We start from the raw sequence: 15,885 nt of genomic DNA on the forward strand, positions 1-15,885 counted from the left end.
GAGTAAAGCAAATGAAAGCAAACAACCAGAAGGAAGAAATTATATGGAGACAGGAAGTGATAATCCATTCTCCTAACTTAATCTGTTCCTTTTGTTTCCTTTATAGTATGTCTCTCTTAAGTCAGCAGCCTTTCCTGTCATTGGTACTTACCTGCCTTAAGGGACAGGATGAACAACGGGAAGGACTGCTAACATCCCTGCAAAACCAAGTTAATCAGGTAACGGAGATGTATGCTACTGAGCCAGCCAGGCTTATATTTCACAGTCATCGATTTCCTGGTTCTCCTTTTGAACCTTGGATTTTAAAATCATCAGCACGCACAGTCATCCCTCTCCCCTCCCCTCCAGCCATCTTTATCTAAAGCAGAGATTCTTAATTTTTCGGCGTTCTGGGGAAGTTTATGGAGCCTTTCTCAGATTAGTGTTTTTGAATGCTTGAAATAAAATAAAGAAAATTACAAAGAAAATTAATTATAGGCAACTAAATCATACAGGGGCAGCTAGGAGTGCTAGGTTTGGAGTCAGGAAGACCTAAGTTCCAACTTAGCTATGTGACCCTGGGCAAATCACTTAACCCTCGTCATGTGTAAAATGAACTGGAGAAGGACATGACAAAGCTCTCCAGTATCTTTGCCAAGGAAACTCCAAATGGGATCACAAACAACTTACAGCAGGTAGAGCATGGGAACTGGAGTCAGGAAGACCTGAGTTCAAATGCAGCCTCAGACACTTCCTGCTGTGTGACCCTGGGCAAATCATTTAACCTCTATCAGTCTCAGTTTCTTCATCTGTAAAATGTGGATAATAACTGCTCTTACCTCCCAATGTGGTTGTAAGGATCAAATGAAATAATATTTGTAAAGCATTTTGCAAACATTAAAACACATATAAAAGACAGCTGTTATGATTTTTATTATTATGTTGAATTGTAGTAATTGCTAGGAAAACCCTTTTAAAATTTGACTAGTTCATTGTAATTTGAATGAATAAAATTAAAACACTCTGCTCACTGATCTGCCTAGCTCACAACCCCAAACCATAACACAACAGACACATAAATACAGATTTATTTCAGCTTGATTCCATCTACAGAGAACCTCGATAATCAAAATGATTCATCAAATTGGTAATCAATTGATTAATTATATTAATTGCAGATAATCTCAATAACCAAACAACACATCTCATCATTTCTCCCCATAAATGGAAGAAAAGTCTGACGTATGTATTTGTAAGAAGATGATAGAGGCCTAAAAATGCCCCTTGTTTTTTTTTTTCCCCTCTACTTTGCTGGGGTTACCTTAGGTCCACAAACCTGTTCTAAACCTTAGCAGGTTTAGGGGCAGCTAGGTGGTACAGTGGATAGATCACTGGCCCTGGATTCAGGAGGACATGAGTTCAAATCTGGTCTCAGACCCATGACTCTTACTAGCTATGTGACCCTGGGCAAGTCACTTAACCCCATTGCCCAACCAAAAAAAAAAAGAAGAAAGAAAGAAAACATAGCAGGTTTAGAAACACAATTTTACCAGCTCAGAGGAGCTGAATCAGGCTAATCAAAAGTCAAGATCCTAATTTTTGGGCTAAAATGTGAAATTATGAATTTATAATAAAGGGATGTATATTTCTAGCACCCCTTTCCTGGTATCAAGGTATCAGGGGAAACAATGCAACTATCAAAGATTTCTTGGTGATCATGGAAGCAGAAAGGGTGGGATATTAGAGAAAGCACTAGGCAGGGATTTGGGGCAACTGGTTTTAGTCCACATTCTACTGCTATCTGAAACTGAGTCTCACTTGCTTTCTTCTCTCTAAAATAAGGAGATTAGATTACATCGTCTCTTGAGTTCATTTCCAGATATAAATGCAGAGGGTTAGACCTATGGGACATTTCATGTGATTATGTTCGAATGTGGGCTGTTTATTTCTTCTATACTATACTCCCTCCCTCTCCTTCCTCTCCTCTCACTTGATTTTAAACCTTATTCAGTCTGGCTTCTGACCTCGTCATTCAACTGCAGCTACTCTTTCTAAAATTACCAGTGGTCTCTTACTTGCCAAGTCTATTGGCCTTTTCTCAGTCCTTTTTCAGTTAATTAGATTGCATCTCATCTTACAGCAATTACAGCTTAGACAGTCTTTGTATGATAAAGACTTGGGTAATGATCTGGTCCCTGGATGAGTTTGGGAAATACCCTTGTCTCAGCTGTAACACATTTTCTCTGTTAGATTCCCTATCAAGGAGCTTTTTATATATTGAACATTGTCCAGATTCTGGAAGAATAAACTATTTGTGGTTTTGACATCCACTCTCTCCTCACTTGTCTAATACAAGGAGAACACACCTGTTTAGTCGTTAGAGTGCTGGAACTAAAGTCAGGAAGACTCATCTTCCTGAGTTCAAATCTGGCCTCAAACACTTACTAGCAGTGTGACCCTGGGCAAGTCACTTAACTTGGTTTGCCTCAGTCTCCTCATCTGTAAAATGAGCTGGAGAAGTAAATGGCAGACCACTCCAGTATCTTTGCCAAGAAAACCACCAATGGGGCCATAAAGAGTCCAACATGACCAAAAATGACTGAACACATACCAGATGGAAACTCTTGCTATGCATAAAAATGCATGCAATGCCACGGACATTAACTCTCTTCTGTATTTAGAAGGTTCAAGAATAGGATCCTTGATTAACAACATAATACAGCTGTGCCTCCGGATAGGCTAACATACACTAGGGATTGGACCTCTAATTTCGCTGGTAAGAGGACCTTCTGGGTGAGGAAATTCCTTTGGCCAGTGCAGGTCACCACCTCAGAGAGCTGCCTACGGCACTGAGATATTTAGTGACTGACCCACTGTCACGCTGCCATATATGTCAGAGACAGGACTTAAGCTCAGGTCTCCCTGACTGTCCACCACCTCCCAGCAAGCCTTTTTCCTAGAAAACAAGCTAGTCCTGCTTGTCCCTTGTTTAGGACTGCCACCCCCAAGAACTTGCCCCGGGTCACACAGCTAGTGTCTGAGGCCAGATTTGAACTCACGAAGTTGAGTATTCCTGACTCCCGAGCCCAGTATTCTAGCCATTGCACCACCCAGCTACTCCCATTAACATTTACTTTATTTGAAATTAAAACATCTTAGTATTATTGTGAAAATAGTTTTCACTTTGCAGGCCTCCTGAAAGGATCTTGGGGACTCATAGAAGTCCCTGGACCACATTTTGGGGACCTCTGTTTTACTTCATATTGCTTCCCCTGCCCTTAAAAAAAATAACACAAAAACCCATTATTATCAGAAGTGTTGAGGTAGTGAAAGTGACTGATTTGAATTTCACTTCCTCTACCTGCCCCTGCTCCTGGCTCAGAGAAGCAGTGAAATTACCAAAATTCTTACATTAAGGAAGACAGAAGCAAATTACTAAGGTAAAATCAAAGCAGATAATAAGCTTATTGTTGCTTTTAAAAAATTGCTGTTCTCCAATAAATGCAGTTCACCAAAGGGTCTGAAGTTTGCCTTTGGAGGATAATGAAAGAAACATTTTCGTACCATACAAGAGAAAAATCCAATTCTAACAGAAAAACGTTTATTTTTCCATCTTAGATTTTAAGTAACTGGAGAGAAGAACGTTACCAGGACGATGTTAAAGCAAGGCAAATGATGCACGAGGCGTTACAACTACGTCTTAATTTGGTAGGAGAAATACTTGGAGCTTTCTTATTTCGTTATCTGAATCAAATTAGAAATTAACCAGATGAAAATAACTTCCATTTCTGGTCCTCCATGCAAACTGTGTAATACAAAGTGGCTCATTCCATTATCTCTTTGTATCAATTCTCATTGTTACTTTGTTATGTTTTGTTTTGTTTTTTTTGGCTTGGCTCCCTTCCCTAGGAGGTCACAGCAGGTATTTATTTCAGACTTTGTCTAGCCTGGGAGTCTTGAACCTGATCTAGCAGGACCTGAGAGAAAGGGTAGGAAGGACAAAGAAGAGAGCATTGCAATTACCATGGAAAGCGCATCACATGGGTCCTACCTAGTTTTAGTCTGCCACTATCTTAGGTATGAGACCTCCTCGGGTCTCACTTTTCTCATCTGTAAAATGAAGAGAATGCCAGGCAATCTCAAGAAGGAGAGGGATTTGGTTTCTGGTTGTAAAATGATTAGGATGGCTACTTTGAAATGCTTTACTAGCTTAGCTCTGGTCTTTCAATGTACCTAAAAGCCCCAAGATACTGATTATAAAATTGTAAACCAGACTTTTCTTTAGTTCAAACTGACCTCCCATTTTTTCCTCTACCATAACTTAGTCCAGATTTTCCAAATGTGAAGAATCTTGACACTTTTACAGTTTACTGCTTTTCCCCCAACAAATGGGGAAAGGGAAGCCAGGGAGAGAGCAAGAGGGGAGAGTGACCAGGGCAGCCTGCCAGTGATCAGACCCTGACTAATCCCCCCTGGGGTGCCGAGAATAATAGTGGTGGTGTTCCCTCTTGGTTATCTATAATGCAACCTTCTATTGTATTTTACATGCTAGGTAGGAGGAATGTTTGACACTGTGCAAAGAAGTACCCAGTGGACCACTGACTGGGCACTTCTGCTCCTTCAGATAATTACTTCAGGAACTGTTGACATGCAGACTAACAAGTATGTTTTTTTATCATTTCCAATTTCTCTTCCTGCATGTGTGATGTGGTGTATTCTTTTTATTCTGCAACCTGTTTTACTGGGTACATTCAAACATCTGTGCATTGAAAGAAAGCAATTGAGAATGCTTGGCTAGCCTATGGGTGTCCTTATTACTCTTCTGAAATGAAACTTATTATTATTTTTTTTTAATCTTTACCCCCCTCCTAGTGAATTATTCACCACAGTTCTTGACATGCTGGGTGTCCTGATCAATGGAACATTAGCCTCTGACCTGTCAAGCTCCTCCCAGGGTGGAGCCGAAGAAAACAAGAGAGCCTACATGAATCTAGTGAAGAAATTGAAAGTACGTTTCTCATTCACAATTGTTATTATATCCTGTTTGCTGAAGAAAAATGATTAAAATGATGCATGCTTTGAATTTTGTGCCTATCGCTCTGAGGCATAGCTCCCAGAAACTCTCAGGATTCTACTTCTGACATTATTTCTCTTTTTATAGCACAGAGAGAATCTTTTCAGAAGGTACCTTAAGAAGAACTACACAAATAAACAGGCATAATGCCCAAATTAGCTTGAGACAGATGGTGCCCCTGTGGCATCTGATAAGAAATTATCATAGTGCTAGAAACTTCTAATGTCTGTATTCTTTCATTAACCACAAACATATCACTTCCAGTAAAAACCATATCCAAAGAACACTCCACCCCACCCCACCCCCAAAAATCAAAGCAGTCAGCTACCTTACCAACAAAATGACAGGAGAAGCTTGTGGTCTGCCCTTGCATGTGAGAGAGCCCTTCAGGGATCAGCTCCTGTGTTCTGACTTCTCATGCCACCCTGTATCTTGGGTCATGTCAGTCCTATGTCGTTTATTGGGCAAGGGTGCCTTGCTTTTATTTATGTGCTTTTTTTTTTTTTGCCTTGAATTGAAGAAATGAAAAAAAATCAAAACAGAACTAACAGTGCCCTCTTCCCCTTCCCGCTAAAACACACAACACACAAACACATACACACAAATAGTAATGCAGCATAAAATTAAGTTCTGAAGAGCATCCATATAGAAGAAAAGGAAATATTGCATAATGGAGCTTCCTCATTTCTTTTCTGCTGTCCCTGTAATGTTCCTTCCCACTTCTCTTTTTCCTCTAGAAAGAGCTGGGTGACAAACGATCAGAGAGTATCGACAAAGTTCGCCAGCTGCTGCCTTTGCCCAAGCAGACCTGTGATGTCATCACTTGTGAGCCTATGGGGTCCTTGATAGACACAAAGGGCAATAAAATCGCAGGATTCGACTCCATAGATAAGAAACAGGCAAGAGTAAATGTTTTCTTTAACTATCTATACCCCATCTTTCTTTTCCAGCTTTGCCTTGGGCTTATTAAAGTCATATGCTTTTGGATGAGAACTACCAGGGTGTCCCAAGTAATTGATGAAGTCTTCTAGTTCACTAGGCAGTGGAAGACCACCCTCTTGGGGTAACCTGATTTGGCAGTTTCTGGATACTCTTTAATCTTTAAATCGCTCAGTAATGGGGAAGTGGCTAAACGCCATACATTTGGCCCACGTGTGTTTGTTCCTGAATGGTGAGGATGAAGATAAAGGAGGGAAGAAAGCCTCGAAGTTTTGGAGGCAAAAGATCTGGTTCTGAAAGTCATTTCTCTGACAGTCACCAACCCTGAATGCTCACAGGCATGTCATTTACTTAAGCCCCATGTTTTTTCTTTCTGCAAAATGGAAATAATACCTGATCTGCCTTCCTTTTTCATAGGGATTTTAGAGATAGGGCAAGGGATTTAGGCCTGTGATTTCATTAGGATAAAGAATTCCCGGGTGAGGAAGCTCCGTATTTATAACTGAAAGTCTTAAAGAGCTGTCTAGAACACTGAGGGTTTTAAAATGACTTGCCCCAGGTCATAGATGTCAGTGACTGAACTTCCTGGCTGTAAGACCAGCTTTCTACCATGCTGTGCTGCCTTTGCGAAAGTCCTTTGTGAAGATAAAATGAAATAATGTGTGAAAAGTACTTAGCGATCTGTAGATTTGTTATAAGACTGTCAAATAATGCTATAAAAATAGAGCCAAGTATCATGTTTAAATCACTCTAATTCATAGGGCAGTCTATAAATAAAAGTGTAAAGTTAACAAACAACTCTAGTTCTATCCAAGACAATAGTAAAGATTTGTCGTCAAACTTTGATTGAAATCATGCAGAATTGTTCATTATCATCAAATCAGCAAACATTTGAGAGCCTGCCATGCTCAAAGCCCTGAAGTAAGTACTCTAAAATACAGAAAGGCAGATTTATAATCACTAGAACTGGTTTCAAATCCTAACTCTTTCAGTTACTACCTGGGTGATGTTGGGCCAGGCACCTTAACTCTTTGGGCCTCGGTTTCCTCGTCTATAAGATGAAAGGGTTGGATTAGATACTGTTTACCAACATTTGTTGTTCATTAATTATTATATAATTACTATTATATATTGATAATTCTAGTTAATAATGATAATTAGTTTACTATACAATTGTAGTATTATAATTAATAATTATTGATCATTATTAATTATTGATAAATTAGCAAATGTTCAAGGCACTGAAACAGATGCTGTAAAATACAGAAAGGCAGAGAGAGATAGCAGAAGAAGGTACATTGAATTTGTCGTCACAGGACCTGAGTTCAAATTCTGACTCTTCCACTTAACTATCTGTGTGATGCTGGGCAAAATAGTTTAGCTCTCTGGGCCTCAGTTTCCTTCTTAGCAAAATGAGAGGGTGGCATTAGATTTCATCTCCCATCCCTGATCTGTGGTTCTAAATGATAAATAAATTATTTTTGGTGTAATTTAGACTAGAATTCTTTTGCAGACTTCTCAACAAAGAAAATATCAACAGACCTAGTGCAAAAACTCATTTCATGTTTGTTTTTTCTCTTCAGACTTAACATACACCATTCTATAAGACTGGCAGAAATGAGTTTGTGCTCTGAAAGGGAATTGTAGTGAAGTTAATAGAAACCTCAATGGAAATGAAAGGAATTTGGTTCTTATGATACTGAAGTGTCTGACAGAAATAACTAATAAATGAATCCACAGGTGTTTAATAGCCTCCCTCTGTTAGTAACTGGACAGAGAAACATTTTTATTGAAGTGTTGGAGGTACTTTCAGTGAAATAAGGGGGAAAAGGTAGGGGTTTTTTTTTGTTTCTAAAAATTAAGTAAAAATGTCATTTATATTATATATGTATATATATTATATATACACATATATTTACATGTATTATATATGTGTATATGTATATATACTCACATATATAACCTCTACAGAGAGCTAATGAACAAGATAATCACCAAGCATTTATTTAGCCCCGTCTCTATGCCATCCTGTCTACTAGGATACAAGTACAAAGAATGATCTAGTACCTACTTGAAGTAACCATAATATTCTAGTGAGGGAGATGACAAAGTCAGAACACTTGGAGCACAAGGATGGGTCGTAACATAGCTTCATACTAGTATAACTTGAGTATGTGCATAAATTCAAAGTGTAATTAGAATGTGACTCAGGGGTGGGGAAATTTGTGGCTTCAAGGCTGCATGTGGCTTTCTAGTTCCTTGGGTACAGACTTTTAACAGAGTCCAAACTTCACAGAACAGATCCCGTTAATAAAAGGATTTGTTCTGTAAAAGAATCATCCACCCCTGGATCATCTAAGTAAGGGGCAGTTGGGGGTGCCATAGTGTATAGACCACTGGCCCTGGAGTCAGGGGGACCTGAGTTCAAATGCAGCCTCAGACACTTACTAGTTGTGTGGCCCTGGGCCCATCACTTAACCCTGATTGCCTTAAAAAAGACAAGAAAGGAATATACCCTAAGACTATTTACCTTAAAATTTTTTTAATTTTTAAAATTAATTTAAAATGTATTATGTATTTAAATACATTTATTTTATTTAAATATTTTTCTTTTAATTTATAGTTTGGCTATATATTATTATATTATGGTTTGGCTATCATGTTTTCATCGGTGGCTTCATAGACCATTCTTTTGCGAATAGGGTCTCCAGGTGTCCACAAAACAGAAGGTATCCCCGTGGGACTTATTTGAGGGTCACAAAAATCCAGCTCCACTCTCTTGGGCCTGGTTTGGGACCGTTCGAGTGGACAGAAAGGTGATCAAGTACGAGGAACAGCATCATCTTCTCCTCTACCACACCCACCCTACCCCCAAACCCCGAAGCTACTACCTCGAGCCTCTCCCTCTGCCTCCCGAGGAGGAAGAGGAAGAGCCAACCACCCCCGTCTCTCAGGAACCAGAAAGAAAATCCACTGAGCTGTCAGATCAGGGAAAAACTGCAGCCGATGAGGAGAAGAAAACAAAAGGAAGGAAGCGAAAGACGAAGTCGACTTCAAGAGTTGATGTGAGTATAAGAGAGCCCACTCAAACCTCCCAGGAATTATTGCACAGATTCCTGAATGTGGTGGTTAGAGCACGTTGCCCTAAACATCTAAGCTTGTTATGGTATGGTTGGTTCATTGGTGGGCATTGGTCCCAGTCCCCGGACACATAATTTGAGTAACACCAATCAAAAGGAGGACCCATTGGTTGACTCTTTGGCATATTGCAAAATAGAGTGCTAGATTTGGAGATAGAGAACCTGGATTCTCACCCCAGATACACCAGTTACTGCCAATGTGGGCACAAGCAAGAAGACTCATTTTCATGAGATCATATCTGGCCTCAAACACCTACTAGCCGTGTGACCCTGGGTAAGTCACTTCACCCTGTTTGCCTCAGTTTCCATATCTGCAAAATGAGCTAGAAAAGGAAATGGCAAACAATTCCAGTAACTTTGCCAAGAGAACTCCAAATGGGGTCACAAATAGTCAAACACGACTGAAAAACAACCAAACAACAAAATGGCGTTGACTGATCACAGCCATTGGTTACTTCTTATTCTCAAAACCTAAACGTTCTTTCTTGTACAAATATTTTTTCTGAATGTCATCAAACTTCTAATTCTTGCAAAAAAAAATTAATAAGGATTCTCTATTGCCACCCTTGAAAGTGGAGGGCACCAAAACATTCTTTTTGGCCTTCGCTTCTCTTGTAGTTTTAATTTTAACTCTTCCAACACTTATCTGCTTCCACATTGCTCCACATCCGGGATGGCTTGAGTCAGGCCCTGCTTTGTTTGCCCAGAAAATTTGAGATGAGTTTTAGGTCCCTTTGGAATTGGTCTCAGTGCTAGGGTTAGTAATTGAGTACACTGTTTTAACTCTGTCTTGTGTTCATTATCAGTCATTTGATATCATAAAAGCAGAACACAACACAGTGTATTTTAACTAAAATCTTTCCCCTCAGCCGACTTTTGAAATGGGGGGAGAGATTTGCAGAGAGCGTGCTAACAGGCATTCTCTCTCCTCCTTATGCCTTTAAAAATAGCTTTGCAGCCTACAAGAGGACATGTCTCAAATAACTTTGTAGGAAGAATCTGCATTATTCCTGTAGTATGTGGATTGTAATAACGTTTCTTCTTACCATGTATGTTGAAGGACTATCCACAGAACAACATTTACCGAGTGCCTCCCAATTATTCACCAATTTCCTCCCAAATGATGCACCACCCTCAGTCAGCATTGTGGGGTTATAACATTATGGGACAACCGCAACAGCCTGGCTTCTTCCTGCAGAATCAGTCACTTGCACCAGGTAAGTGAAAGATGTAGCAAGATCGTGGCACTCATCAGTGAGGTTTGGTTCCCCCCCCCCATTCCCCAGAAGACTTTTTTTAATAGTCCTGAAACAGCCATATAAATCAGTGAAATTCTGCGTAATTACTCCAGGGACTAAGGAGTTGAATACTTGGTTATACAAAGCTGTGATATTCCCTTCACACAGAGTTCTTTTTTAAAAAATAAAATAAAATAGAATTTTATTGATATTGTTGCTTAGAACACCAGAATTTCTCCCAGGATCTCTCTTGATTTTATTTAAAATAAAAGCCATATCTGTATGTGTATATATTAATATTGGTCTTGAAAGAAAGCTGTTTATTTATAGAACCATCTTAAGTAATGAGAGCTGATTATAAATGAAAGAGAAAGTTGTCTGGTCTCTTCATATCATCTTTAGAACAAAGCATAGTAAGATACCTTCAGGAGGAGCTTATATTTTATTTCCCTATCTTTCATATTGACTAGTGCAGTATTTTGTACACTTAAGGGATAAAAATAAGTGCTCAATGAATATTTACATGAATGAAAGCCAGTTATTTTACTTAAACTTACTTGATTTTGTGTTGATTAATTTTTTTTCTTTTCCTTTGGTGAAGCAGTCGGGATTAAGTGACTTGCCCAGGGTCACACAGTTAGTATCATGTGTCTGAGGCCAGATTTGAACTCAGGTCCTCCAGACTCCAGGGCCAGTGCTCTATCCACTGTGCCACCAGACTGCTCCATGTTGGTCAATGTTTAAATAGTTTGGGCAGATTAGATAATAATAGTGTTATGTCAGACACCCTTTTGTATACCACATCCTTTAAAATAAAGGCTTAATTTTTGTTTTTGTCTGTACAATTTATTCTTCATATATTCTTGATAGTCTGTTGGGATTAGTCATTGGTTATGGCTACTGTCATAGTTAGACATTTCACTGATTCATTGTTATCTTTATTATTAAACCCCAAGAGAATTTTATTTCTTTTCTATAAGAAGAAAATATTTCTGATCAAAGAATAGCAATTAACTTCTATTTAAATACACATCAAAAAATTTTTGTGGGCGAGACTGCCATTCTCCTTCATAAAATGGATAAGCTTCAGAATGTGGAAGGTGTTTTCTGAAGCAACGACTCACCATGTGCTATTAAGCAATTTTGATTTTATTAGGCTCAGACGTTCTTTTTCAGGGTTGTGAGAGGTTTGTTTTAAAAATAGGAGCCAAGAAGTGCTGAGTTCTCTTTTTAACACATTGACCACTTCTGGTTTTGGGGCGTGCCAGAACTTTTTTTGTGAAAATCTTTGAAATGTTGCTAAGCCTGATGTTCTATGATTAATCCGTTTCCCTGACTCACCAGCAAGAAGCAGGATTGCATAAATCAACCTAAAATACACAGTAGAGGTTAGGTTGATGGTAGAGTTCCTCTTTTTTTTTTTAACCATAAAATAATTGTCTGTTAATTATGCCCATTGTGTGAAGCTATAGCCAAAGCTTTTACTTTCTATGCACAGATTCATTAATGAAGATCATTAGGGTCCAGCTCTGTGCTAGACTCATTAGATTTAGGGTATTAAAGGTGAGTGCCCTGTATTTAAAAGTTACCATAAAGACCAGGGATTATTTGCTGTTTTTTAAGGGTTATATTGTCATGGAATCATAGAATTTTAGAATGGAAAGGACCCCTGAGATCATAAGATCATAGATTTATAGCTGGGAGGAACCTTAAGAGACCACATCCTCAATTTGACTGAAAAAGAAACTGAGGCACAGTTTTTTTTTTTTAATGTCGCTTACCCTAGGTAGTAAGTTGCAGAGCTGGGTTTCAAACCTAGGGCCTGGAATAAATTCCAAATAAGGCACCTTATCAGCTAGCCCAACTTATACACGAACAAAAATCCTCTCAAAAACATCTTTATTACGTGACCACCCCAAACTCTGCCAGAACAACTTCCACGAGAGAAAATTCTTCCCCTAAGGGAGGCCATTCTGGTTTTTAGACAGCTCATGTTGTTATAAAGCTTTTTTTTAAATTTTCTTACATTTAGCCAAAATCTGTTTTTCTGCAGTTTCCTCTGTGACTCCTGGTTCTGCCCTCTGAGGCCAGACTGTTAGGTGTGGCCTTTCAATTTGTCCATGACATTTATTCCTTGTATTGTGACCTTTTTGTGGGCAGGGACTGACTGTCTTTTGCCTTTTTTTTTTTTTGGGTATCCCCAAAGCCTAGCATAATTCCCAGCACATAGTGTGTGCTTAATAAATGTTTACTGATTGCCTCTCCCACCTCCCACCCTTCACTCCCCTCTTCCCCTCAGGCCCATCTCCAGACTAAAATATCCTTCAATTCTTGTATAGCATCATCTGTAGTCCTGCTTTTCTTCTTCTGGACATGATGTGGCCTGTCATATCCTTCCTCAAATGTGGTACCTAGAATTGAACACATTGCTAAAAACGTAATCTGACTCGGGCAGAGTACAGATGAACTTCTGAGGCATTCTATCTTCTCGGGGCATGGTGGCATAGTGGATCTCTATCCACCTGGCCTTGAAGCCAGAAAGGCCTGAATTCAAGTCCTGCTACTGATACATCCTGGCTATGTGACTCTATTGAATCTCTGAGACAACTCTCTAAGATTCTGAGTTGCAAAAAAATGATAAAAAGAAATCTTGGCAAGAGTCCCCTTTACAATTAAAATCACAGGTGCAGTCCCTATCCCTTCTGCCTGTATTAATGCCACCCAAGGTCAAATAAGATTTTCAAAATGGTCATGTCATACTGTTGGATGTGAGGCCACAATCATTGTTTTAAATCTCAGGGAGGGAAACTTTTGAGCCTAGTAGTTACTTGAGAGTAGGACTGTATCTCTAAGTAAATTTGTAAATGCATGTTTTGGAATTACAGGAGGGAAATCTCTAGTTTGGGCTCTAGAGTGGAGAAAGTATAAGGGGAGTGTTTCCTTAATAGCAGAATATATTCTAAACTATGAGCTAAAGGGAGAGAAAGGATAAAACCGAGAATGGCCATACCATCAGGAAATGGCACAGACAGGGCTGTGTCCATCCAAGCACTCATTCCTTCACCCTCAGCTTGAGGGGCCTGGCCCATGATGCAGAAGAGCATGACAGATTTACCAGGGCCATTGGGAGCTTATGTGACTTGTGTAGGGTTATACAGCCAGTTATGTTTTAGAGGCAAGACTTCCTGCCTATGTCTTCTTGATAAAATGGCCATTCTGTCTATTTGCTATTCAAACTGCCTTTCCTTTTAGTCTTTAAAAAGTTAGAATCAGGGACAGCTAGGTGGCACAGGGGATAGAGCACAGGCCCTGGAATCAGGAGGACCTGAGTTCAAGTACAGCATCAGACACTTGACACTTACTTAGCTGTGTGACCCTGAGCAAGTCATCTAACCCCAATTGCCTCACCAAAAAAAAAAAAAAAAATAGAAGTGCAGTGAACTGTGGTATTTGAATTCTCAAAAACCCCTAATCAGTCCTAGAACCACAGAGTCTAATCTGGGTTGCTTTATCCTACTGCCCCCCTGCTCTCATTTCTGCAAAATGAGCTCTTTTCCTTTGCTATAATAAAATAACTCAAACCCATAAACATTTATTTAAATGTTACTTTGCCTCGTTGGTTTCCAAATTCTTTCCTGACTCTAAGCTTAACAAAATAAGTCAGTATAGTTCTAGAGGCTCAGGGTTCTTTACCGCACATTGCCCTGGTACGCAGCATCTTGAGAAAGTTCTCTACATGTGTAATTCCTTCTAGGTGGCTCCCGACTGGATCCCACGGGTTCCTTTGTCCCCACCAACACAAAGCAAGCCCTTTCCAACATGCTGCAGAGACGTTCGGGTACCATGATGCAACCTCCCTCCATCCATGCGATCACGTCCCAGCAACAGCTGATCCAGATGAAACTCATGCAGCAGCAGCAGCAGCAGCAGCAGCAGCAGCAGCAGCGGCTCCTCAGACAGCAAGCCCAAACAAGACCTTTCCAACAGGTTTGTCCAAATCTAGCACACAGAGCGTTGTGCATTTCAGTCCCCCCCAGTAGCTAGTGATATGGTGTGTGTGTGTATGTGTGTGTGTGTGTATACAACATGCACTTTGCACGTGTGTTTCTCCATGCACATACATGCACGGACTTGTGCACATATGTCCTTCTTTATCCATAATGCAGAAATCCTAGTATGTGGATACATTCATTCCACCAGTCTGTGTTAACTGGTAGCTTCAGTAAAAGAGAAATTCTGAATATTTTAGGCTTATTAGCATATGCAGATATATGTAGATTGCTTTAAAAGTGGATAATATTCTCTTCTCATTCACAAGATTCAGAATAAGAGGCATCTCTGTAGCCTTCCCTGATTGATCCTCGCTCCATTCTATTCCCTTACTTGTTCTCTACCCCTTCAGCCCTTGTGAATTGTCAACAGAATACTGTTTTTACATTTGTAGCTAATGCTGCTTTGTAATTATTCTCAAGCGATTTCAGGTGTATTTGTTCACCTCCTTAGCTAAAGTGACCTCCTTGAGGTCAGGGTCAAATCTGGTATCTCCACTTGAATCACTGTCCAGTGCCTTCTACTGAACTTTCAGTACAGTAAATATCCCATCAACATCCTTACTCTTCTGTGCCTACAGAAAACATGAAACTATATTAGGTTTTGTGGAATTTACAAAGTTTAGGATAAAAATAGTCTTTTCCCTTTAAAAAAAATGTACAGGAAACAAATATAGAATGAGTTTTAAAATTTACATACTCAAGAGGAGGCATAGATAAGGACAGTTCTACTGTACTGTAAATAAATTGGATTTGGGAAATAAATAATAGAATTGTTTGTTGGGCTGGATCAGGAAATAAACAATAGAAAATTGATATTAATATATACAGTTCTGTGTTGCTATAAGAAGCCTTCACGTAGAAGAATCCAAACTCAGGAAACAAGTAAAACAGACAATAAGTCATGTTCCTAAAGCATTCAGAGCTTTGCAAAAGGATTCACCAGGGCCTGTTTGAGTAGCATGATATCTTCATACATCTGTAGTATATCGTGTGACTTAAACTTTGTGACTCAGGCAGCTTTTCAGCTGTACGTCTACTGCGTGACACTGGGGTCTGGCTCTGCTTCTGTGAACAAGGGGAAAGTTTTCATTAAATTCTAATGAAAAAAGATTAGAAAGAAAATAGAATCATTGAGAGGAAGGAGCTCAATTATTACAGTGTTGAGGAGAGGACCTTTTAAGGAAAGGAGAAGAGGTAAAACAGGAAAAACTTGACTACGAAGAGAAAAATCCCATTTTTAAGCGCACGTGTACACACCCTCCACATACAATGTTTATCTTTAACTCATTCCTGACTGTTGTCCTCAGGTCACACAGGAGGAAGGTCTGTAGTTTCAGCATACAGAATATTCACCAATACTGATAGGTTTCTAGTTTTTTCAAGATCGGACCAAGGTATAGATTATACATGTGCAATGAGAGGGCCAATCAAAATCCCAGTTTAGCTTTTACTGGAGATAAACA

The 15,885-nt window shown here is 39.4% G+C and overlaps 2 protein-coding genes across 4 annotated transcripts in view; one reads left to right on the forward strand and one right to left on the reverse strand.

The window, feature by feature from the left end:
• The window catches only part of P2RY12 (purinergic receptor P2Y12), a 58,657-nt gene extending 53,147 nt beyond the window's left edge, over positions 1-5,510 (reverse strand). For all 3 annotated transcript variants that reach the window (XM_027875727.1, XM_027875728.1, XM_027875726.1), the window contains exon 1: positions 5,387-5,510. The gene's annotated coding sequence lies outside the window, so the exon portion shown is untranslated. The remainder of the gene's footprint in view (positions 1-5,386) is intronic.
• MED12L (mediator complex subunit 12 like) overlaps positions 1-15,885 on the forward strand; it is a 385,357-nt gene that overhangs the window by 335,594 nt on the left and 33,878 nt on the right. The window contains exons 30-37 of the mRNA XM_027875724.1: positions 107-218; positions 3,598-3,687; positions 4,532-4,641; positions 4,852-4,987; positions 5,791-5,952; positions 8,695-9,057; positions 10,193-10,349; positions 14,125-14,357. Coding sequence (XP_027731525.1) covers positions 107-218; positions 3,598-3,687; positions 4,532-4,641; positions 4,852-4,987; positions 5,791-5,952; positions 8,695-9,057; positions 10,193-10,349; positions 14,125-14,357 — 1,363 coding nt within the window. The remainder of the gene's footprint in view (positions 1-106; positions 219-3,597; positions 3,688-4,531; positions 4,642-4,851; positions 4,988-5,790; positions 5,953-8,694; positions 9,058-10,192; positions 10,350-14,124; positions 14,358-15,885) is intronic.

This window comes from Vombatus ursinus, unplaced genomic scaffold (genome assembly GCF_900497805.2).
Source record: "Vombatus ursinus unplaced genomic scaffold, bare-nosed wombat genome assembly UNPS02014810.1, whole genome shotgun sequence".
Lineage (NCBI taxonomy): Eukaryota > Metazoa > Chordata > Mammalia > Diprotodontia > Vombatidae > Vombatus > Vombatus ursinus.